Below are 25,533 nucleotides of genomic sequence, written 5' to 3' on the forward strand. Positions count from 1 at the left end.
ATGAAAAGAAATGGAAAACATGGAAATAGGAACAACAGAAAACAGCAAAACACTTTTATTTTGAAAACTCTTTTAATTTGTAAAGACCATAGCCTTTTTATGCATATTTTAGCATTGTACTCAAACTTTAACAATATTGCTTGAAAATAGTAAATGGTAAAATGGTAATGTATTCCGCCTCAACAAAGGATATTGTTTCAGTACATAAATGTGTATTATTAAAAAAAAAATTCCCTAACGAGAGATTTATAATATATAATTATCATATTGTATACTATTGCATTTAAATTGTTATCTAATTATGATATATATTTGTATAGATATTTACCTAATAAATAACCATTTAACTTTTATGTTCTTTGATATGGAATGGTCTAATTTTGTATTTGTGGACATGATATGCTGGTTAATTTTCGTGAATCTGAAAGTGTTTCAGTTTGCTTTTGAGTAAAAAATTAGAAAAAACATGTTCAGGTCTTGTACCATTTGAGGGCAGCAAATACAGTTAAATGCCATGTGCACAAAGCACCTGGATTGCATTATGGTTGTTTCTGGGGCACATATGAGATTTCATATCCTTTTATATGACATATGAGATGTTTTTATTAAATAAATTATTTTGTTTTTTGCCAATAAAGCAAAGCCTTTGACTTAAAACGATGATTTCTTATTCTTCAATACACCCATTATATTTTAAAATCTACAAAAGAACAAAAAGTTTTACTTAGGCTGACTTTTAATGACTTTTTACAGGCAGTGCAGTTTAATATTAGTACACAAAAAATGTGATAACATTGCATACATTCATGTTGTGTGCATTCATAAAATAGGCCTACCACTGATTGCAGTATAACTCATGTCCTCCTGGGACCCAGGCAGACTTTTGTCCTCTTTAGAGTACATTATATTTTAGTGAATTTCTCTGAGACCATACATGCCACAGTTTTACGTCTGGATGTCCTGTACAGAGCACATTCAGGGATATCAAATGTGTAGAGGTTTGATCATAAAAACACCTTCTTGGTCTTTATAAATGACTGATGTTGACAGAATCACCAAACTGTAGCACTTTTAGGCAAATATGATAATACTTTGCAATTATAATTTCAATTTAAACATTTCAGAAAAAGGTTACAGAGTTTTAAATCGGAATATGACTTTTTTGTTACGAAACAAGGCATAATTTTCACACAGGACAAACGGAATGTTAATCAGGTATTTTGGGGAGACACAACAAGTCATTAGGGAAATAAATTATAGATCAATATTCCTATGAAATATGAGTTATTCTTATGAAAATGTTGCCAAGTCATTACTCCTATTATTTCAGTTATTTTGTCATTATGGTTTTCCCTTAAGAACACATTAATATGCAAATTATATGCAGATGCACGGTAATATCAATTTACACATATTACAAGTAAAACAGTATATAAAATCATTCTGTTATATCTTTCATAAAATAGCTGAAAGTCATCTTTGTACAAAGTTTCGTTAAAAATAGTCTGAAACCTAAAAACTAATTGGTGAATAAATAAAATATATAATTTTCACAAATGTTTTTTGCTACATTTGTTTTTTTATGCTCCAACCAATGTAATGACATAAAACGCAAAAAAAGTATCTGGTAGGAAGTAATTTTTAATAGTTTAATTAAAAAAAAGTAAGTTTCAAAAAAGCAATAACCGCTCGGACGTGTGTTGATTCGAGAAGAACAGATTCATAAGAGTCATTTGTTCTTGAATCTAACTAAACGCGATGCGTGATTCACTAAAAAGACACATGTGAATCATTCTTGCGCGTTCTAGAACTGTTAACGGAACTGAACTTAAACGAAAATACGTTTTGCTTAAATGGAACGGGTGTTGTTGACTCCGTTCTGCTCCCCACTCTAACCTTTTCCTATTTCCTTCTAGTTTCCACGTCCTCGCGCGTCCCGCGTCATAGGAGCAGGAATACAATCAAGGCGGAGCTGAGAGCCAGACTTCGTCCTCCAGCACACGCGCAACATGGGCACCACGCACGCGCACGTCTAAACTGTTTTAGCCATCCCACAGGCAAAGCAGTTTGTAGTTAGTATGGCGCTCGCTTTGTGTCATTCGGCGACGAGACTGACAAGCACGACAGATAACACACGTGTATACGTGCGTGTACGTCTCCATTTGTTTTATATGGAGACGTACACGCAAATATCACGTCACGTAGACACGTCAATAACGTGTAGCTGTTGATTTTTACAGACGTGACGGCGGCGTCACGTTAGAAGTTAACGTGTGGATTACGTCTGTACGTCTGCCCGTCTGTACGTCTGCCCGTCTTAACGTCTGCACGTCTGCCCGTCTGTACGTCTGCCCGTCTGTACGTCTGCACGTCTTAACGTCTGCCCGCCTAATTTTCCTTATTTTCTCATACTTTTACTGTTATAGACATTTTAGATAATCTTATTTTGGCAGTTTACTTAGAACTACATTGGATTTATTTATTTTTATAATGCTGAATGTTAAGTAGGCTACATACATTTGGTATCCCAATGATATACAAGTCTATTGTCATGTATATACGATCTTATGAGAGACAAATAAAATGGGCTAGTAAAATTCAGAAAAAGTGGGTCATATCATTATTTGTTTGTTTAAGATTTGTTAAAGCCCTGCAGCAGCCGGTCTGCATGCCTCAAGTTCATTCATAGATGCTGCATTTAGTTTTAATTAACCATTCAGAAACGTATTGGATTTTAAACTAAAATAAATTATCAATCATTCAATTTAAAATCGTTTAACATAAATACTATTTAATAGAGCTACACTAAATATAAAGCCTAGCACTCTATTAAATTGAGCCTAGTCATACTGCACATTTTTTACTACTATGTTAAGAGCCCTGATAAATAAACTGTAACAGGCTTAAACGGATGCATCTTGTTTTCACCTGCAGGAAAAACAAACAGTTAAAACAAAAATGACAGTAAATGACCACTAAAGTCAGTAGGTGGCAGCAGAGGAACACTTATCTGCTCATTAGCCATGTCCACTCCTTGATCTATTTGTAAGGAAGTTTCAGTAAGTTTTGGGTCATTTATTCCTGTACATTAAGGGCTCAGTGCATTAACAATTTCATAAAGGAGCAATGTTCGATATAGTATACATTTGCTTTTCTAAAATATTTTCAGTGCTTTAAATGTCTTACAGATTTGTATTGTATGGGGGTTCTGCGTCTTTGGAAAAGTTATATTCCACTAACACAAGATAATTAATGAGTGAAATGTATGACTGAATGATTTTTTAAATTTATTTTTATGTCAAAACGAAGCATTTGTAATGTCATTTGTAGCATCTTTTAATAACAGAATAATAGACTTAAATGGTCAGAGTATGACTGATTTATTCTGTGGTATTGTCTGCATGCTGGTCCTATTCCTGTCTACTTATTGATACACGAGATACCCATACCTTTACCCTGCTCTTAAGCACACACAATAATCATAAATGCAACACTAAATCTTTAAATCATGGGAAATAAAGTTTGTTACATAAATAAGAATAACAGTAAAAAGCATTTTCTTAACAATTTTGCAGTTATTGAAGTACATGTTTTTCATTCCATATTGCTCCATTTGCACAATCTGTATTGTCATCACTGGAATTCTTGTAAGAGCAGATTGACATCAATTAAAAGTCAAATAAGTAGTCAACACTGCAGTTATATTGTATAAAACTGACTAAATGCTATGGCATAATCATGTTTATATTACTTATATGATTAACCAATATTATCCAATATCCAAAAGCAGCCATATCACCCTGTAGCCTAAGACTGGTTGCCCACTGAAGCTCAGCAGGGTTGAGTCTGGTTAGTACCTGGATGAGAGACTCCTGGGAAAACTAGGTCACTGCTGGAAGAGGTGTTAGTGAGGCCAGTAGGGGGCGCTCACCCTGTGGTCTGTGTGGGTCCTAATGCCTCAGTGTAGTGACGGGGACACTATACTGTCAAAGAGCACCGTCCTTCGGATGAGACGTTAAACTGAGGTCCTGACTCTCTGTGGTCATTAAAAACCAATGACCTGCACATTGGTGGTGGAGGTGATTCCCCCCCTTCCATATGTAAAAGCGATTTGAGTTCCTAGAAAAGCGCTATATAAATGTAATGAATTATTTTTATCATGTCATACTAAAATAAATAAGGTATAAAAAATAAAAGACAGTCAAGGTTTAGGGCATACAAAGTAATATTTATATGATTATTACTTTAACACAAGCAAACAATACACAATACATAGTATAAACAACGTAAAAACAACAACAACAACAACAACAACAACAGGACAGCTGGGGAGTGAACAGCCATGCAGGAGTTACCCCAAGTTTTAGGCTACCCCAAATACTGGTGACTGAATGATTCCAGTTGTCATAAAATGACAAAAGTCTTCATATGTATGCCCAATAGGCAACTTCAAGATGATGGCACAAGTGTTTGCTTCTGGGAACATCCGCCGTTTGCCATTCAGTTCCTCATGAAGAAAAGTACCTTGACAGCGAATAGAGAGCAGACGGCTTGTATGCTTTTGAATCGCTCTCACGGTAATTTGATGTCATTCACCGATCGGCCTGTGCAGCGCCGGTTCAAGTCGAACAAGCCTATGATTAGAAACACCCACCGGTTTAAAAAACACTCCAAAATTGAGAAACGCATTAGGACATTCATAAGTAATAAAAGACAATCACAACTTATGTTTCATGCCGACTATTACATCGGATTATCTACAAATATACAAACAATATCATATAATAAAACGTGCAAAATTGTTCATTTTTCAAATGTAGCCTACGATTTGTAGGGGGGAAAATATATCCTATAAGTTTAAAGGTCATACCTTATGCCTACGGATCTCAGGTGGCCATCAACAATCCTGTATCCACAGTTCGGGTACTGTCCAATGAAGTTCTCAATGACGACTTTCAAGTTTTCCGAACTGATGTCAGAATTTGTTTGTCGTACGGAAAGTTTGTACGCCTTCATCCACCTCCTAATGGTTGAATAGGATACTCCATACTGCAGTTATTCTTTCCCTACTACCATATTTTGTCCACGCTCTTCAAAGTGTAGGCCTGCTACACCAACGTCTGGTGCCAAAAGCTCCAAACTGCTGTGTAAAAAAAAAAAATCTCATCCTCTCTCGGCAATGAATCAACCGCAGCTAAACGATAAAGAACTTGAACAACACTTTCCAGCCGATAATATATATAATCCGTTTCTTGCGGTCTTTGCAGAAGTACAGTCCTTATCGAGTTTAATTGTTCAGAGATCTGCTCCAAAAACTCGCGGGAGACTGGCACAGGATGTCTGGGGGGGAGAGAATAGGCTATTAATGTGTCAACTAAATGATTTAAAAGATTGAGTTTTAATAAATAGAATGGCTAAATTGTTATATAATAACTCACCCATCCATGGCCTCCATGACCCAGCAAGGTTTCGAAATTCAAAATCTGCGTGATTTGGGCGGAGACTTTCCTGTTTTGTTTTAAAGTAACAAATAGTTATAAAGATTGTTTCATCATCAGGTATTTCGTAGGTAGTCCAAATAGGTGGTTCCATAGATATCATATAAAGGCTAGATGTCTCGTCCGCGCTGCTGGCCAATGGAGCTCGACATCCGCACACGGCGGCCATCTTACCACAGGGTGCTCGCTCACTCATAACATGGTGCATGTACTTTTAAATAACCATAACTTGCTCAATTTTCTACTGATTTTCAAACGGTTTGGTTTGTTATAAACGTCAGAGATGTAGCTATTATACTGCATACATATGAATAATTATGTTCAAAATGTTTAAGCATTCAGAATTATAGCCACGTTAATAACGTTTGTAAGAAACCAAACCGTTTGTAAATCCGTCCAGATTTCGGCGAGATAAGAGGATTTGTGTGCGTGCTGCTCACTCACCTTAATTCACAGAGCCCTGTGGTAAGATGGCCGCCGTTGATGCCGGAAGTGACTCCGCCTTAAGACATCTAGCCTTTATATGATATCTGTGGGTGGTTCATGGAAAAAATAGTAGGCATATCCCAGAGTGCAGTCTGGACGATGGGGCGGGGCCTATTTTTTAGTCTATGGGCGGGGCGACACATTTGAATTGCCAGCCCGAATTGTCTGGCAACCGACGTCACTGCGCAGTGCATTCTGGGACGTAAACGATATAGCGCCGCCATTTTGTGAGGCCACATCCTTTCATTTACTGTCGGGCGAGACGTTTATATAGCCTACTGTCTATGCTTAAAACAACCGTAAAAGTGAATTGCCTAGCAATCTCATTGGTGTAGTAGACGATTCAGGTGGTCTGAGCATGCGCAGTACTGTAAGATTTAGGAGAATGATTCGGCCATATTAAATAAATATTATATGCTAACTTTAATCTTTTCTTTTTTTATCGATTTACCATAGTAATTTTACTAAGCTATAGACTATATTGGCTAATGTTTTATTGTAGGCTACTTAAGACACAGAATAGATACAAAATATTGTTTAAAAAAGAATGCTTAGGCCTACTTGGCTAATAAAGTTGTCATTCACTTGGCTTCTTTAAATTTCCATCAAGATCGGTAGATCAGAACAAACACAGGATTTTATGCAATTTTTAGTAATTAGGTTACTTTCAGAGGTCACAGCAAGATGTTATCAAGTGAATCAGATTAGCCTCATTTAAATCAATTTCTCCACCACTGACATGCACTCGAGTGAATCTCCTCTTTGATGGATCACACAGGTGTCCAGGAAACAAAACAAAAAAAAAACGTTTCACTCATTTCAGGGTTAACATACTCAAGAGTGTTCACTTAACCTTCTTTCTGAAACAGACCCCAGGTATTAAAAATCTAATTATTTATTTATCGATCCCGCATTACGTTTTCATGTTTTACAAATAGTTTCAAATATTAACACTCCAACTAAGGAATTGCACAAAATTCCCCAGAAGATCTAAACTGGAATTTACCTGTCAGCACAGATAAACATACAAGTTATCAAGTCATTTGAAAGACAATTCTATGTGTTAAAAAAATAATAAAGATGTGATGGCTGTTGTCTGTGGTTTGTTTATTGACTTGGAGCTTAGGCTCCCATGGTTATAGTCTGAAATTGCTATTAACTGTATATTCCTCAAATCTTCTTGGAATGTTGCTCCATGATCAAAAAGGATGGGGATTCTGAGATGTTACATTTACTAAATCCCCTTGCACATAGCCTGCTGTTTGCCCTGAATGTCCTTTTACAGTTTCTCTCAGTCACTTTGGTAGATTTCTTGAATAATCCTTAAGATTAGCAAACCAGTAAATGCTTTTCTCAAAATAATTCATAGTAACACCACACAATGGATTACCTGCAAAAGCCTGTAACCTGCTCAAAATCTTTAGTTCATCTCTCAAAAGTCATGTATTTATGTCAATGAACATATAGTGCCATCAGAATGAATAGTCCTTGTGTCATTGTTCACAAACAAGAGTCAAAAAGATTAGTCATGCTGTCAATATAACAGTGTTCACTATTTTCAGATTTAACCTATGGCTACGATTTACATTTATATTCTTTATATCACAATGACATGTGTGTGTGTGTGTGTGTGTGTGTGTGTGTGTGTGTGTGTGTATATATATATATATATATATATATATGTGTGTGTGTGTGTGTGTGTGTGTGTGTGTGTGTGTGTGTGTGTGTGTGTGTGTGTGTGTGTAGTTCAGATACAAAAGCCATCTGAAATGTTCTTCTAGAATGATAATTTTTATCAAGCTCGTATGTTTAAGTTCAGGAAATTCACTTAAATGGCAATGAAAATTACCTATTAATTATCATTTAAGTGAAATCACTGAACTTAAACATATGAGCTTGATAAAAATGATCGTTCTAGAAAAAAAATTCAGATGGCTTTTGTATCTGAACTCTTCATTCATATATTATACATATATATATACACATATATATATACACATACATACACACACACTCTGTATATGTGTGTGTGTGTTTGTGTGTGTGTGTTACATTGTCTCTATAAAGTATATTTGCTGTATTATGTAATGCAAGTGGAGTACGTATACAGTATTACAGTACAGAAAACAATGTCTGATTACACACCTGTTCTGTCTACAAACTTTTGAATGATTGAAGACACTGTTGTTCTCCTAACATTCGCCTTTACCTTTTGACACCCCGTCATTGTAAGGTCATGACTGATAAGATTGTCTGCAATAGTGTCCTTATTTCATTAGAAACATGTCCACAATCTTGACCTCTTCCACTGTTTTGCCTCCGTACCCTTCTTCCACCACACATCATTACTCCTCTTCTTCGACTGTTGACCCTGTTTGTTTCTGTGTTGTTCTTCCATTATCTAAATGTGTGACATTGAGTTGTGCTCTGTCAATATGCTTGTCAAATGAAGCTTCATGAGCTATTTCAGAGACCTAGTTGATTTAATGCTTTACATTCCCCTTAATTAGTGAAATGTAAAATTTATAGCCAAGACACTGTCATTAAAACGTTAAAATGTAGCATGTCATGGGACAACCAACAACAGCACATACATTTAGACTATACCCATATTTCTATTTATAACGCAGCCACTTTAAATTCACATAATGTTTCACTTCTGAGTAACAGAAATATATATATATATATAATGAAAATGAATTGCCAACATACCAAGGATATAAAAAAATACCAAGTAAAACACAAATTTGTAAATATTTGTTTGAATGTTTCTGTTATGAGCAGTTTTTAGAAAACCAGAAAGCCTGTAAATAAACAATATATTAATGACTGGCATTTCACACAATAGGCTAGTCAATGAAAATACAGTTCCAAACAGCACCACAGCAGGTGGTTGAACATCAACCAGTAATCTCAATAGAACAGGGCCTTGGCGCCATCTACTGGCAATTATATTGATATTTAGTAGTTTAATATTTATTTAGCCTCCGTTCATTTCGGCATTTACAACTCGGTTTAAATGAGCTTGCTAGAAGTTCATAGTACGATTTTTTTATAACATCGAATTTAAGAATATAATTAAGTAATGCATCCACTCTACTATGGAGCTTTTTTATTATTATTATTGTAGCCTATAGCCTATTTCATATTCCCATGCATGATCGTGCATAATATATTCCAAAATACATTCAAAGACTTTTTCTGTTGAGATTAGATTTTTCTTTTTTTATGTATTCAAACCTAAATAGTATTTTCTTAATATTCTTCGAGGATGTTAAAAGCTAGGTCTATGTTAAATAGCTATTAATGTGATTTTCTCTGCTGGAAATTACTTCATCTAATTTAATAATAGCTTAAATTATCAAATCTTCTAGCCCACACTGTTCGAACAGTGTCTCAAATAAGACAAGTCCATTCAATTCAATTCAATTCAATTCAATTCAATTCAAATTTAGTTGTTGGCTACAGCGCTTTTCACAAAACATATAGTTTCAAAACAGCTTTACAGAAAATGCATTTCAGAAATGTACATATAAAAATACAGTTAGTTAGTCAGTCATTTATTAATCCAACAAGTAGCTGCATAAAAGTACGTGCGCTATTTTTAAATTAGCCAAGGCACGTTTTGCGTTCAAACGGGCAGACGTGCAGACGTTCAGACGGGCAGACGTACAGACGCGCAGACGGGCAGACGTTCAGACGGGCAGACGTTCTCCACACGCACGTTATCACGTCTTTAAGCTTGGTTAGGAAAGAAATGACACAAAGCGAGCGCCATAGCCGTCACGTCTGTAAAAATCAACAGCTACACGTTATTGACGTGTCTACGTGACGTGATATTTGCGTGTACGTCTCCATATAAAACAAATGGAGACGTACACGCACGTATACACGTGTGTTATCTGTCGTGCTTGTCAGTCTCGTCGCCGAATGACACAAAGCGAGCGCCATAAAGCGAGCGCCATAGTTAGGTAACTGTGAAAGAAACCGGGTGAGCACATTTGTCAGACCCTCTGAGCGAACAAAATTATCACTGGCGCAGAGGTACGACACATTCTGGTTAAGTCGCAGCATGTTCACGTTTAATGGATAGTATGTTATGTTATGAGTGACACTAACAGGTTATGTTTAAACTTTAGCGGCTAGCTGGCTGCTCGGGCATGCGAGTAGGTGTGGCGAGCACGCAGAGAGGTTAATTCAGTGGGTGTCCGCGTGCGCTACATTGTACATCGTGTTCTATTCATTGTGGCGGACTTCGTTAATGCAAATATCTCACGTCTCTGTCGGGACATTTGAAGCAGAAATGTGCGTTGTGGTGTTACAGGAACTGTCCAGGTTTGAAGTGCTCACATGAGCAACTTTAAAGTTGTGTGTCTTGTAGTGTCAAGTGCATGGAAAGAATTCACATATCAGTCAAGGGGTTGGTGAGATAATCTTACGTAACCGTTTTAGTTACATCTGTATTCTGTTTCAGACTGACATCTTACACACGAGCTGCTGATTTGTCATGAAATAGATCACCACTATAAAATGAATGTCATCAGTTACCTATACTGGGAATTTTTGCTGAATGACAACCTCAATCGGTTTCATTGTATGAAAAAAAGGTTGCAATAAATGTGAATGGTGACTGAAGCTGTCAGTCAGTCACTAACGTTCAGCCTACCATCTTCTTTGTTCACCACAGGTGAAAGTCATTGTCTTAAGGTTATAACATCAGTTTGTGTTCACATACTTAACCAAAAAAAGCTTTTGTTTGTCTTAGTGGAACAGATGCCAGAAGTTCCCCAAATTATACAATTAACTTATAAATTGTTTGTTTGTTCTAGGGCTTGTGAACACCGTCATTTGGTCGTGCATGTCCCTAGTTTCTCTTCAATGGCTGCCTCTGGCTCCTCCACCACACTGCCTGAAGGATTTCACTATGAGACCAAGTATGTCATCCTCAGCTACCTTAACCTGCCCCCGCCATCAAGATCAAGACCCTCAGAGACAGCGGAGGGTAAGAATTCACGTCCATAAATCAGTACTAACTTCCTGCCTGGCAAGAATCTTAAGGAGTTTAATTTAATCTCAAAACAATGCCAAAACTTTCAATGGTATGCTTGTCTCACCTATGCAAGAAAACATACAGCAGTTGTATATTGTAGTGTAAGTAGGCACGTAATCACATTTTCCATGTGCATACATGGAAAAAAGTCTTCTGCTTTTTGCAGTACAAAATTCCTCTAGAAGTAATGGTGCAAATAATAAAAATATTCCGTTGTAACTTGTTTGAACAAATAGACCGTGAATCTTTCAAATAGACTTGTGAATTATTGAGGTGCATACTCACAAAAGTCATGTACATACCACAGTGAACAAACGCTGCCTTTACATGCTATTGGGAATTTCTTACTTTCCAATTCTGGAATCATAATTATTGTTTTGTTGCATTCAAGTGCTATGTTGTCAGAAAGAATAGGAAACATTGAGGACACCAGGTTCATTCCTTTCTATTTCTTAGGAAAATCTTATTAAAACCAAAATGAACTGAAGATGTTTAATCATTAATCATTTTAATTTTAGTTTGATGTTTGTTGTCGAACCATATAAATATGACCCACACTATTGTATACATCAACTGTGCTGTCTAGATTGTCAGCGTGTGTTTTCGCTTTGTAAAATACATTCAATATGCATCTAATGGGGTATATTTTATAAACATAAATATACATGACTGTAACCGCATGAGAAAGTAGTGTAGATGTTGTGGGATAAAATGAATAAAACTCAACAGTCACTACAGCAATAGTTCTCTCCTCCTGCTCTAGCACTTCTTATACTGTCCATAGAGCTGTTTTGCTGAGAGTCTTGGTTGCTAACAGCACTGTTACAGTTCTAGTAAGGTTTGTCCAGAGTTGCTGAGGTCACATTCCTGCTCCAGGAATCTCCATTTTGCCCTTGAACATTGACTATAACTCAAAGTGCTATATACAGAGTGTCGTAACTAGTGTAATTTGATTGAAAAATGTCTGTAGGTATTGCAAGTAATGCATTAACAAATCCTTCAGAGTGCATGTGTTGTCTGTAATTGTTGTAGTCTATATACGGTTGACAGATTTGGTCCTGTTGGTATCATTTAGATGTCTTTTGACCAATTGCCGAGTTCATGGCAGTTTGTTTAGAGGAGACTGATTCCCATGAATATTGACTTTTACGTTGTTCTATTTAGTCCTTGTGTAATTCAGAAGCGAAAGCACACACAGAGTTTGTCATTGACAGTTAGCCTGGTTGACTTTAACACTGAGGATGGTATGGGGCTATGGGCTTAAGCTGCCTGTCGGAGATTTTGGAGCCTTGGGCATATCAGCGGTTCAATGAGGAATGTCCTGTGTCCTGCACTGGTTTTCATTCAGTCAGCTTTGAAAGTAGCTTCTGATCCCTCTTTCCACTCGACCCGCTATGCACTCTGACAGACTGTCATGTGCGATCAGCGTTGGCTTGTTCACATGCCACTGTTCAGAGTAAAGCTCAGCCTGAACAAAATTGACCAAAGACCTGGCCTGGGAAAAGTCAATGTGAGCTCCCATCAACTTTTTGTAAATTTTGTAAAAGGCTTTATTGTGTGCTTCATAGTCATTTTATAAACTCAAAATCAGTTTCTTTCTCTTTTCCTGTAGTCATTCACTGGGTCTGTGCGGTTGAGAGAGCTGAAAGCCTGGGCCTGCACTAACACTAACACTAAATTATTCACCAGTGTATGAATGAGTAGCCACACAATGGTTTAAAGCACCACACAAATGCCAATTGTTTTACAGCCACTATATTACAGTATTGTTTCTAATAATGTTTTTGGAATATAATATAGTAAAAGTGGCATAATCAAAAAAGCTGGACACATGATACATTTTTGGGGAAAATGGACATAGGCGTAATTTTGTTTTTGCTATTTAGGCCTACATATATTATCTGGAGCACATGGTATGGTGTGACATTGTCCAAAAGTGATGAGTTTGATAATAAATATATCTATTGAATTGTTTTAGGGTTATTCAAGTCACTTTGTATTTAGATCAAATAAGTGCATCTAGGTTACAGTCCAGTCAGTTTCACCTTTAGTTTCTTTTCCACTTCACCTTTTTCAGCTTCATCAGTCATGTAGAAAATTATTCAGCTGATGATTTTAATAGCTGGAGTTTTTTGACTAGTTTTGGCTTAAAATATTTGCATCAAATTCAAATAATAAAGATTGAAATATTAAATTCAGTATTAAATATTTAAGGAGCTGGTGAAAATGTAATAATACGTACACATTTTGTTTACACCCAATGTTTGAATTAAAAAAAAAAAAGAGCCTCTGATTCCATCTGTCATTGTGTCTTGCATAATATTTTGTATAGATTTACAAATTAATAGTCAGTAAACTCTTCTTTCCTTAAAAATAAAATAAAGAACTAAATAGGTAAAAGGAATTTCGGTCCTACTTAACCAGGTAAATGATAACATTAAAATAAGAGAGATTATAATTATTTATAACGGTTATGAAGGATCTGCATTTTTGAGGGCACAGTGATTATCATTTTTTTTTGGTGATAAATAGATATTTTATGATTCTGAGCAGGAGAGAGCCATTCTACACAGGAAGTGGAAAGAGAGTGGAATAGCAGCCTGAAGAAACAGATTGAGAATGAAATGAAGCAGCTGGAAGAGGAAATTGCGGCCTGTAAGATGTTTTTTGTTATTACATTGTAATTTCATGATAAAATGAATCTGACATCTGGATCATAGTTTAAAGCCATCTGCCTCTTTTTTTTTTTTTTTTGTTTTTTTTTTTTGCTCAGCTTTTTCCAGGACTGGTTTTGATCAGCTCATATCCCCAGTGTTCAGTCCAGCCAATCCAGAAAGCTCCATAGAAGACAGCCTGGCAGTGCTGGGGGACCACGTCTCACGGGACCTGGACACACACCTGTCCTCTGCCACTCACACGCTTCTGAGAAGGTCCTTTTAAACGTCCAGGGAGAATTCCTGGACAATTTTAGTAGTTGTATTATAAGTTGGCCTTAAATTAGTTCAAATGACTATTCGTGACATATAACTTAAATATTGACGAAAGCTTTCAACATATGTTATGCTGATGTTTTTCTGAAGAAGCAAATTCGAATGAATGCAAAGAAATGTTCATTATGTATGTTCCTCTCGTGCAGTGATATGAACTTTGAGCACTTCAGAGCAGCGGTGGAGGAGGTGTCCTCTCATGCTCAAGGAGGATGGAGCAAGGTAATCCAAGACTCACTACATAGGTGCACACAAAGCACCCTGAAGGCCATTGGGATGTTTGCACTGAATTGTGAATGTGTTTGTCCTTCATTTTTTTTATTATGTGTTACAATGTTTAGGTGTTGGTACCCTTAGTATTATTACAAGCCCTACAGAGTGAGGGGCAGCCACTGGAAACACTGCTACATTATGGTTTGCGTTACCTTGAAGAATCACAATCAGACTTCATCATTCAGCAGGGAGGATGGGTGAGTGACTCATAATTACACATCTATCTCTCTTTTCCTGGTGCAACTGTGCATTATGTGAGTTCACAAAACAAATGCACAGCACTAAATGAAAATAAAAGGCTGTGCAACCTATTAGCAACTTATAATACAGTAAGAGTTTAACTGCGTGTCCTTACAGCACTGGTTCTTAACTTTTTAACTAAAAGGTCCCCATTGTCCTAACACAAATCTGTAGATAAGATATCTTTCCTAGTATTTCTACTACAATTTTGACAATGTTGCTTGTTTTTAATCTCTTTTTATGAACAAACACTGGGGAACTCTAGTTTTTGAGAGGAAAGGATAATAATTTCTTTTTCTTTTTTTAGCATTTAAAGTTAAATGATTTTATGTATTCTATTGTTGATTAATATAGGAATTTTAATAATTCATCTTTGGGGTTTGCTGAGGCCCCCGGTTGAGAACCACTGAAGAGGTGAAGTTCGGTTAGAAATACAAAACTGGGAGGAATGGTCATTCACTGTGTTTTTCAAGACTCTTGTCAGGAGAGGGAGCCAGAGCTGTGATCATGTTTTTAACACATTAACTAATTCAGCTGCTGCTGGATAATGCTAGCAAAACTTTACCAACAAATTGCATGTTGACAGATGATGCTTTGTTTAAATTTCTTGCTCAAAGTGTAAAGGACTAAGTTATCCATACAGTATTTTAAACTCATTATGTGGCTATTTGATGGGTGAGGTAACTGTTTAGTGTTTCACCTTCATGGACAGTGATAACCGATCATGAGCATATTTGTTTATGGTACAGCTCTTTTTTTACTTCACGAGATCATAATAAAAAAAACTTAATGTTTTGCATAATGTGCACTCTCATTACCATTCATCTTATCAAAATGTAATTGCATGTAATTTGGTAGTTCAAATTCAAGATTGTTCATTTCGGAAGGCTATCATACCCTCATGCAAATGTTTCATGAGAAAAGCTCTTCTCGTCCGTCAGATGATGTCATAAAGCATGATGAAAGCCTTGTTTGTTTATAACACCCTATTTAGGTCAAACTGTATCTCAGATGAGGGCTGTCTATATGAAAGACTCAGTTCATGCATTGTGTGCAAGCTGAAGAACTCAGTCAGAAGGATTAATTTAATCAGAGTGCCATTGACACTGACACAGGGAGGAGGGGAGACCATTGTGTTTTACTGCCGCTCAGTACAGGACCACATTCCAGTGATGGAGCGACAGCTTTGGCATAGATGATACGGGATAAGGATCTATGAGAGTTTGAATGCAGCTGGGAGGAGTCTGACGAGGAGGAGACCGTGTGCAAACAAACCTGACCTGCTGCTCAGCAGTTCCAGCCCCATTACTCTGACAGCAACCTTTATCCTGTCTGTACTTTCTCTCTCTCATTCACTTCCTTGTGGTCACTGCTGGAGTTGTGCGCACTTAGGAGCCGAACACAGGCAGGTAGGACAGCTGCTTGCTTCTAGATGTCTGGATCAGATGAGATTATTCTCTTGTGGTCCATTTGCGCAAAAAATAAATGTTATCGATTTAGGTCTGTTTGAACGCTTTCTTGCTCTCCATTACGTAATGGCCATGGGGACAAAATTAAAAATGGATAATAAAAAAGCAAACACAAGGACACTCTCACAAGGTCTATTAAATGGGCCAGTCTGTAAATATTTAATCTAATGTTTAACCTGTTTTAGTGTAGAAGTGAATGCATTTGGAGTGATTTGCTCAATTCTGCTTTTAGATTAATATAATTGTTTTTGGCAGTCACTTTTTTTGCACCCTTGAAGAAGCACAATACTTGTTATAGTATTACAAAACAATAAAATAAACCTTGTTAGTCTAACATGAGAGTGAATTTGAGTAAATTGTTTGCTAAAACGTTCTTAATTGCTGGATCAATATAGTGTATGAATGGTTTTAATATGCAATTTATGCAGAAAAAAGTTTCATGAATGAGACCCAAAGCCAGTGACATAAATGGAAAGGGATCTTTGTGCGTATCTATTCTGCAAAACCCAGGCCAAAGCAGCAAGAAGCCATTTTGAAAACTATAATACAGCAGAAGTCAATGACATGTTCCGGCTGAATCATGCTGTCTGCTCTGATCATGATAACTCCTGTAGGTCAAGGGAATGTGTCTAGTGAACCATCAAAGGGGTAACAGATACCCAGTGTGTGGGACATTTTGTCTTGTGGGTTACTCCACCCCTTTATCCCGTTCCCGTCCCGTCAAGAGTTGACCTTCAGGGTATCTGTGTCACATGGCACAGCAAAGATTCTTGAGATGGCATGATGTGATGTAATTTGACTCCTGTTGTACTGGTACAGCCAAACCGCAACCAAAGCAGTGTGCTCCTGTCTGTATATCAGTAGGTGCTGAGAGCGGAGCTCAAGTCACATCAGATCGCATCACCCGGTACATCGCTCGGCCGGGTCTCTTACATAACTACATTTTACAGGCCATACACCACCCCCACACACTCCAGAGATGAAGAACAGAAATAAATCTGATAAATCCTAATATGATTCAGCTGGAGCAAGGCTGTCCCAGTTTGACTGCCTCCAAACTACTCACACTGTTAGTTGAGATGTGACCTGTATGCATGACATCCTATGGGAGATTCAGAGGAATCTTTTACCTAGTATCCAAATGTGGTTTGGATTTAGTGTAACAATGTTACGTATTTGCTTGCTTACAATTTAGTATATGTTTAGTTGTTTTAAAGGGAGCAGCGTTAACCCATTATTGGTCAAGTCTGTGAAAGGCTAATGCTCTGTTTATTAATGAATGAGCAGTCTTATGCAGTGAGATTCCTCCAGTAGGCTGCAGGATGCAGTGGGTAAACTGGTCTTCTTATCAGCAGACACAGTTTAGCGTTCACAGTCAAATGGTACAGTATGTGGAAATCCACATGTGTGGTGCCCCCTCAACAGACAAGATACGTTTATCTTTGGTGTCTATGCCTTAACAATAGAAACTGCCTTACAAGTGTGTCAAAATTAGTATATACTGTCTACGGTGATTGTGATTCATAATGTATGAGCATGTACATTTATGGACATTACCGTTCAAAGGTTTGGGATTAGTAAAATATATTTTATTTATTTATTCATTTATTTAATTATTTATTTTTGTTGCAAGAATGCATTTAATTATTCAAATGTAAAGACATAATGTTAAAAAAGATTTATATTTCGAGTAAATGCTGTTCTTGAAATATATTAAAAGTAGAATAGTTAGGTTTTGGCAACCAGGACAGCACCACCGTATCTTCAATTTTTCTCCCTTGTATGAATGCGAGAGCATTTGAGTTTGGCAGATATGCTTGAGTTTTTGTCTTTAGGCGAGGGTGGGTACATGTACTTAGGGTGGAGTGGTGTATAGGCACCTAAGGCTCACCTAAGAGAACACACCTCACAGCATAATTTTTAGACAGTCTCTGGATAGGAAAGCAAGCCTAATCTCGCAGGAAACCTCCATCTTACTCCACGGTGCAAAAAGGTATTGTCAATTTGGACTATGAAAATAGGGTTTTTGTTACTTTTTTTTCTTGGTTTTATTTAATCAGCTTAAAAATAAGTAAAAACTCAGAGCAAAGCAGTTATTAAGGTCAACTCAATCCATCCCAATCTATTTTTCTGTGATCGCTTCAAATGCATTTAAGTAGGTGTCTTTACTTACTACATATTATTTTGTGTGTCCTTTTCATTCAAAATGGTCACCTGTAAGTATAATATGTGCTGTGCCACATAGCTCATTATACACTACCATTCAAAGGTTTGGAGCTGGTACAATTATTATGATTTTTTTTTAATTAATTCTTTTATTTGCATTAAATCTATGACAGAATGACAGTAAAGATATACAATTTCAAATAAATGCTGTTCTTTTGAACTTTCTATTCATTAAAGAATCCTGGAAAATCTATTGTTTCCACAAAAATATTTGTAGAACTTATTTCCTCCTTAATAAGAAATGTTTCTTAACATAAATGCAGCCTTGATGAAAGCTTCCATAACAGACCTTTTTTGTCTTTACTGACATAACCTGTTGTTTGTTTGTTGTGTTTACCATGCAGATTAAAAAAAAAGTATTTCTGTCTTTAATATACGAATATTGAAGTGCATATGGTCAACTGGTTTATTTGGAATCTCTTTAAAGCCAAACAACTATTTAGTTATCTTTTAAGTTACACGTGATGATTATCTATATATGATATGTATAAGACACTGTCACATTCTACTGGTTGTGTGCTTATGGTCCTCTGTTGGCCGTCAGATGTTAATCCAGATGCTGGGGTCTAATGTGTTTTTGAAAACATTAATGTGAGACAGGATTACATGTGAAACTAGATGCACATGCACAGTGGTGGATTACTGAAATCTAAAAGACCAGAAAAGGCACAGGGAGCAGAATAGTGTCTTATAAGGGGTGCAATATATTAAGTTTGTTTAATGCAAATGAGCAAAAACTGATGTATTTACAGACAATGAGTTCAAATTCAAATAGGCTCATTTTGCATGCTTGACCTAGCACTGATAGACACGCAGAACCCAATGTTATATGCACACACCACAGCTGTATGGTGATATATCCTTGAGTGGGTGACAGAAGAAGATAAACACATGACTCTAGATAGGAGGAACCCTGGCTAACAGTAAAGTGAATAGAGGTGAAGAGTGTATTAACACACTTCCTGCTGAGGATTTGAAGTATTTTCTTATTGTGAATGTTGCCCTCAGGTCTGTCTTTGTGTTTTTAAAGAATATGCTTCATTCAAGTTATATGAGATAATGAGGAACCAAACAACATTTTTCTACTTGATTTGCTTTATCGGTTTATGTAGTCTTTAAAAAAAAATCGTTTTTGTACAAGAACTAGAACTGAATAAAAGATTTTTATCATTGAAATACACTAAAATGCAGCTACTATTAGCTAACGCTATATTCAGTTAATAAGTGTCCATCATTGCACCTTTGCATTTTAAAGTCGATTTTGTTCAGTCAACCATGAAGTAGAGAGAATTTATTATTAGAGCTGTATTACTCTGCCACTCCACTGGGTGGCACAAGAAAATCAGTGACATGATGCCTGTCATGGTAAATTCCAGGTGCTAAAAAAGACACTCCAATGATTTTATTGTTTGAAAGTTGGTGTGTGTGTTTAATAAATGTGTTTTATTTTAACATGCTATACAACCATATAAAGTTTGGGGTGGTATGATTTTTTTTAGATATTAAATATATATATATATATATATACAGTACAGACCAAAAGTTTGGACACACCTTCTCATTCAAAGAGTTTTCTTTATTTTCATGACTATGAAAATTGTAGATTCACACTGAAGGCATCAAAACTATGAATTAACACATGTGGAATTATATATGGAATTATAAACATAACAAAAAAGGGTGAAACAACTGAAAATATGTCACATTGTAGGTTCTTCAAAGTAGCCACCTTTTGCTTTGATTACTGCTTTGCACACTCTTGGCATTCTCTTGATGAGCTTCAAGAGGTAGTCACCTGAAATGGTCTTCCAACAGTCTTGAAGGAGTTCCCAGAGAGATGCTTAGCACTTGTTGGCCCTTTTGCCTTCTGTCTGCGGTCCAGCTCACCCCTAAACCATCTCGATTGGGTTCAGGTCCGGTGACTGTGGAGGCCAGGTCATCTGGCGCAGCACCCCATCACTCTCCTTCTTGGTCAAATAGCCCTTGATGCCTTCAGTGTGACTCTACAATTTTCATAGTCATGAAAATAAAGAAAACTCTTTGAATGAGAAGGTTTGTCCAAGCTTTTGGTCTGTACTGTGTGTGTGTGTGTGTGTGTGTGTGTATATATACATATATATATATATATATATTAGACACACACACACGGTAGATATTGTTACAACTTAAAATAACTAATTTCTATTTTAATATATATGAAAGTGTAATTTATTCCTGTGATGACAAATATACATTTTCCTGTTACTTCATGATTCTTCAGAAATCATTCTTATATTTTAATTGGGACTCAGGACACATTAACATTATTATCAATGTTGAAAACGGGTGCTTAAAATGTCTTTAGAAACCAGGATTCTTTGATTAATAGAAAAAACAAAAAAAAGCATTTATTTGAAATAGAAATCTTTTGTGACATTATAAATGACTTTACTCTGATACTTTTGATCAATTTATTGCATCCTTAATAAGTAAATGTTCATTTATATAAAAAAAACAGTTCTTTGAATGCTACTGTGCATTTTTAAAAAGAAAATGAAAATTGTGCATATGAATTTTGGTATTATGACTATACATTAAGAATGATTTGCAGACAGTCAGATTTACCATATAAGGAAATGCAGACCGTTAAAAACAAAAACAAACATACTGCATGTTTTTTTTCCAGTGGTAAAGAATGGTAAAGGGATTATACATTGTCATCACAAAAGGAAATGCGTACATTGCCTTACCACAGTTCTAAGAATGAATCGTAAGGATGTGTTCTTATGACTCAGGTTCTACGTACGTAATTGGAATATTGAGCAACATTCATGTTTTAATATAGATTTCTTAATAGTGTTGTTTTTTATATCTCATTTATAGAAGAATAGAATAGAAAGAGTGGAATATATGTTTGGAATAAAAAATGAAATTAATATTTCCACTCTTTACATTTACAGGGCACTGTGATCAGCCTGTATGAAGCTGAAGACCCTGGCGTGATCATAGCCGAGGACAGTAACGACATCTACATCCTGTCAGGTGAACAGACCTCGGATCAGCTAAGCCCTCCTGCTTCACTACTGACTCTTGAAAATAGCAGTGGACCAGCCTCTTGGCAGACAGAGAGTCTTCCTGTGTCTCTGACAGGACACGAATCTTGGGCGCAGATTGGCATGATGGACCCAGAAGATACCAAGAGTCTGGACAGCGCCGAGGGAGTGGCGTTAGCTGAGGAGCAAAGCGAGAACAACTCCTCGAACTCTGACATTGTCCATGTGGAGCGTGAAGATGCCGAACTGCTTGAAGAAGGTGGGGAGACGGTGGAGGAAGGGGAGCTGCAGAGTAGTGTACTTAGCGTGCTGGGCAGTGAGAGCGAACTCGCTGCTGTTCGAGAAGAAGCACCAACCGCAGAGTCGGTGCAAACTGCACCTGAGCTGATTGTGGAACCAACCATGATGGAGATCCCTCCACCTCCAGTCTCAGTAGAGCTAGAGCACCTAGCCGCCCCTGCTGCTGCAACCGCCTCGTTTCCTGTGCCTGAGCCTGTTCCAGCTCCTGTGGAGCATCGGTCATCACCCCCACCGGATCTAGAACCGGAAGTGGTCCAAGCAATCCTGGAGCAGGAGATATGTCCAGAGGTTGACCTTAAGGCCTCTTCCCCGGCCCACGACCTCCCTGTCCCGACCCCACCTGAGGTGCCACAGCCTGAGACCTCTGACCTCCCCGTGCTGCTATACGGTGGTGCTGCCCTGGTGGCCATCGCTGCAGTGTTGGCTTTTGGAGCACTGGCCTACAGGAAGAAGTAGAGAGTCTGTGACTGTCCATGACCTCTCTGTATCTCTTGCCCTAATGGAAGCCCTGTGGGTCACAGTGCCGCCACAAGCAGCACTTTATGGGAAAAGTACTCCTCTTATGTGTCATACCATTTTATTTTATTCTCATTGCTTTTATTTGTTGGCTTAGTTCTCTAAACCAGCTTTATTTCTGAAGAGGAACTTGCAGGTGCAAAGTCGGGTTTCTTTTGGCTGTATTAAGGACAATTCACAAAGCATAGACAAACGCCTACAAACACGTTTGTTGGGTTTTGTCTGATCATTGTGTTACCCCTGTCAGCATCTGTTGCCATTGGTCAGGGTTTGTTTTCACAAGCAGTGTTTGTCAGAGTCTATTAGGGCAGTGTGAACACATTTTACATAAAATTCTAAATCCAACGAACAACTTGTTTGTTGCCATTTGTCTGTGCGGTGTGATTTGGCCTTTAGTGAACATGGTAGCTATCTGTTCACTAGGCTGTGACTTAGGTTCCCAAGACTTCTAAATTCAGAGGAAGTAAGTTAATTTTTTGTTAGTGAAGCATGTTTATTCTCATATAGAAATATTTGATTTAATAAAATAGTTTGATTTTAAAACACAAGCTTGTGTGAGTGCATGATTATAATTCTACCTTATCAGAAATGAAATATTAAAGTGCAAAAATTTATGGGCTGTGCCCTTCAGATGGATTATGTGACTGATATTCTTACAGAATATGTCAGTACTTCTACAAAATTACTCACAACAACCAAAAGCAAAGTCTCTGCACATCCTTGATTCATTCAGACATACATATTAACCATATTTAGTGTATATTTTGAATAAATTAGGCCTGCAAGAATTCTTTTGTTTGAATTCCCCCTTTTAAAAACTAAAAGTAGAAGCCTAGGTCACAGCCTCAACTGGGAAACCCCTCCACTTTGGCTGATCCATTTTGTTTATGGGATTGTCCTTTCTTAATGTACAGCAATTCGCTATAATGTGAATGTTTAATGTACAAAAAAAGGTTTGTTTAGCACTCGTGAAAATACTACACCAGCAGAGTCAATGTCATGACTATTGCCATGGCACCATTGACTAAATTTATCTCAATGTCAGGAAGTGGGAGATAATGCAAGATGAAAAGTCATTTAGTTTTCTAATGTTTCTAAGCGTGTATTTTGTAGTTAAATGTTCCTTATTCTGGGTCAAAAGCAATTTCAATAAAATCTTGTGAAATCTTGAAATGAAAATGATTAAACCTTAGAACTTATTGTTTAATCTTAATCCACCATGATTCAGAAACATCCAAATGGATTTTGTAGTTCTGGAGTAAAAAGTGATTTGCTGTCTGTCGCTCAAATCAAATGCTGACTTCAGGTTTGTGGGACCACAAAGTCTCTTAAATGTCTTCTTGGCCAGTCATCAGGCCTTTATTGATTTTCTTTGGCTTATCACAAAGTATTTTCTGTCTTCTGCCTCTGATTTACACATTGTCTGTACCTTGTGCTGCTGTTTGTCTTTGAAAGGTAAAAAGGCCTGAACAGCACAGCCTTGTCACCCTCTTTTTTCCTGTTGTGTGCCTATCCAAAAGAGACCTTGCTCAAAACAACTGAAAACAAAACCAGAAGTCATATGTACTCGCAGGATCCACCTGCTTTGTCAGTAGTTTGCAACCTCACATCAGAGAAAGTGATGTTTTTTTTCTTTTTGCTTTTGCAAGCAAGTTTCTTTTTTTTTCATGTCAATAGATGGACAAAAGCTGTGAAATAAAACTGTATTCCATCAAGGGTAAACCTGGTGATTTGTGTCCTGATTTAAGCATGAATTTTATCATCATAATAACATTGCTTAAAAATAAAGACGACATGCAAACTCGAAGACCGAAATTAAGTTTGCTTCCTCTATTTGTAATTATATGAGTCAGCTCTGTTGCACATAAAAGGGACGATTGATCATGTGATATCCCTTATAAACAATGCTTTTTTTTTTAAGGAAATCAAAGCAAAGTTATCAGAGAAGAGAATACATTTTATTTTAAATATGGGTTAATGTACAGTTTCCGGTTTAATCAGGATATTATTTTTCCATGGCAGTTTAAAGAAGATCCATAAAACTTAATGGCTACAATGACAAAACATCAACAACGAAGTATATCAATTGTTTCAGATCCTATTACAAGGGAATAAACAAAAAAGGAAGCATTTTCATAAAAAAATATATTTCATAAGGTACTGCTAAGGTTTCTATCTCAACAATCACTTTAAATGAAGCATATGCATTTGTCTTTTCAGGCAAAGTAATGTATCAAATCTATATCAGTTATTTATACACATATTCACACTCTATAAATGTAGAACTGAAATACAGAGCTCATCAGTGGGATCTGTTTGGTAAGAAATACTGTACCACTGTGCCATAAAGACCAAGCAGAAATTCAGGCACATGCTCACAAACACTCTTCATCAGCACAAAAGTGAAGGCCATCTCCACAAGTTCCTTCTTAAACTCTGTGGCACCTGCCACCTGGCAAAGTAAGGCTTCCACTCCATCAGACAGATGTCTGCCCCACAACTGCAAATGTTTAAGGAGTATTGAGAAATGGTGTTTCCAGGTTTAAGGAGCAACAATTAGTTTAAATTTATTAGAAATGTAAAATGCTAAGTTTAGTTTGCATTGCAATACAGTAATTAGTCTCACCTGCTCCTGAGATCTGTACAGTTTCTTTGTCAAACTGTCAGTAGCTTGGGACAGTATTCTGTGCTCAAGCAGGTCTGCAATTCTAATCAACTCTGCAGCCATTTCCCTTGCTGCCTGAGCCTCTTCAGCATTGACTGAGAAGGAAAGATATATTACCAGTGTTAACAGACACAGACAATGGCAAAAATATAGTACTTTTAATACAACTAATAATTAGGCATCCAAAATTGTCAGAACATTTTTTAGCAGTGTCTAATATACCTGGTACTTGAGGCTGAACTTGATCCTGAAGTTCATGTAATAATTCTCTGTAGTTGAATGAGACATTATGTCCATCGGTTTGTAACTCCCCATCACCCTCAATATAATTGTGATTTGTAGGCAGCTTTAGCTGAGCATCAAGATCATCAAGCTCTCTTTTAAGCTTGCTATTTTGGCAGCCTTTTTGCTTAAGGAAGGAAAGGAGCACCAGGGAAGTGTCTGGAAAGTTGTCAAAGTTTCTGTTGCAGTCCATTGCACAAACCCGTACAATGCCTCATACAAGCTGCTCTGCAGTTCAAGAAAAACACAATAGCACTTCGTTTAATTATGAACAAACACGTGTCACTGCAACTGTTTTGAATGCCCTTGTTCAGATTATTTACAAGACTATGCATACAGTTTTCTGTTAGGGTGTCGTATAAATGTATGAATTTGGCAGACTCTTAATCCAAAGCTATTTGCACTGTATTCCAGGTATGCATTTTATCAGTTTATGCATTCAGTGGGAATCGAACCCATGCCATCATCGTAGCTAACGCCATGCTCCACTGTTTAATCTAACATACAGG

General features: G+C 37.0%; 1 protein-coding gene across 3 annotated transcripts; it reads left to right on the forward strand.

Annotated features, from left to right (window-relative positions):
* Positions 1 to 1,941: 1,941 nt before the first annotated feature.
* Positions 1,942 to 23,799, forward strand: LOC132156141 (bcl-2-like protein 13). Of its 3 annotated transcripts, none has more exons than XM_059565019.1 (8): positions 1,942 to 2,078; positions 9,957 to 9,975; positions 10,814 to 10,986; positions 13,588 to 13,689; positions 13,808 to 13,964; positions 14,171 to 14,243; positions 14,363 to 14,491; positions 21,169 to 23,799. In XM_059565019.1, exons 3-8 carry the CDS (start codon positions 10,863 to 10,865, stop codon positions 22,015 to 22,017), a joined length of 1,434 nt encoding a protein of 477 aa, XP_059421002.1. In that variant the 5' UTR covers positions 1,942 to 2,078; positions 9,957 to 9,975; positions 10,814 to 10,862; the 3' UTR covers positions 22,018 to 23,799. The 3 variants fall into 3 exon arrangements, with proteins under 3 accessions (XP_059421002.1, XP_059421001.1, XP_059421003.1); XM_059565020.1 differs by lacking the exon at positions 1,942 to 2,078 and adding an exon at positions 10,459 to 10,671 and having other exon boundaries at positions 9,969 to 10,028; XM_059565018.1 differs by lacking the exon at positions 1,942 to 2,078 and having other exon boundaries at positions 9,957 to 10,028.
* The last annotated feature ends 1,734 nt before the right edge of the window (positions 23,800 to 25,533 follow it).

The sequence above is a fragment of the Carassius carassius genome, chromosome 13 (genome assembly GCF_963082965.1).
Source record: "Carassius carassius chromosome 13, fCarCar2.1, whole genome shotgun sequence".
In the NCBI taxonomy this organism is placed as follows: Eukaryota; Metazoa; Chordata; class Actinopteri; order Cypriniformes; family Cyprinidae; genus Carassius; species Carassius carassius.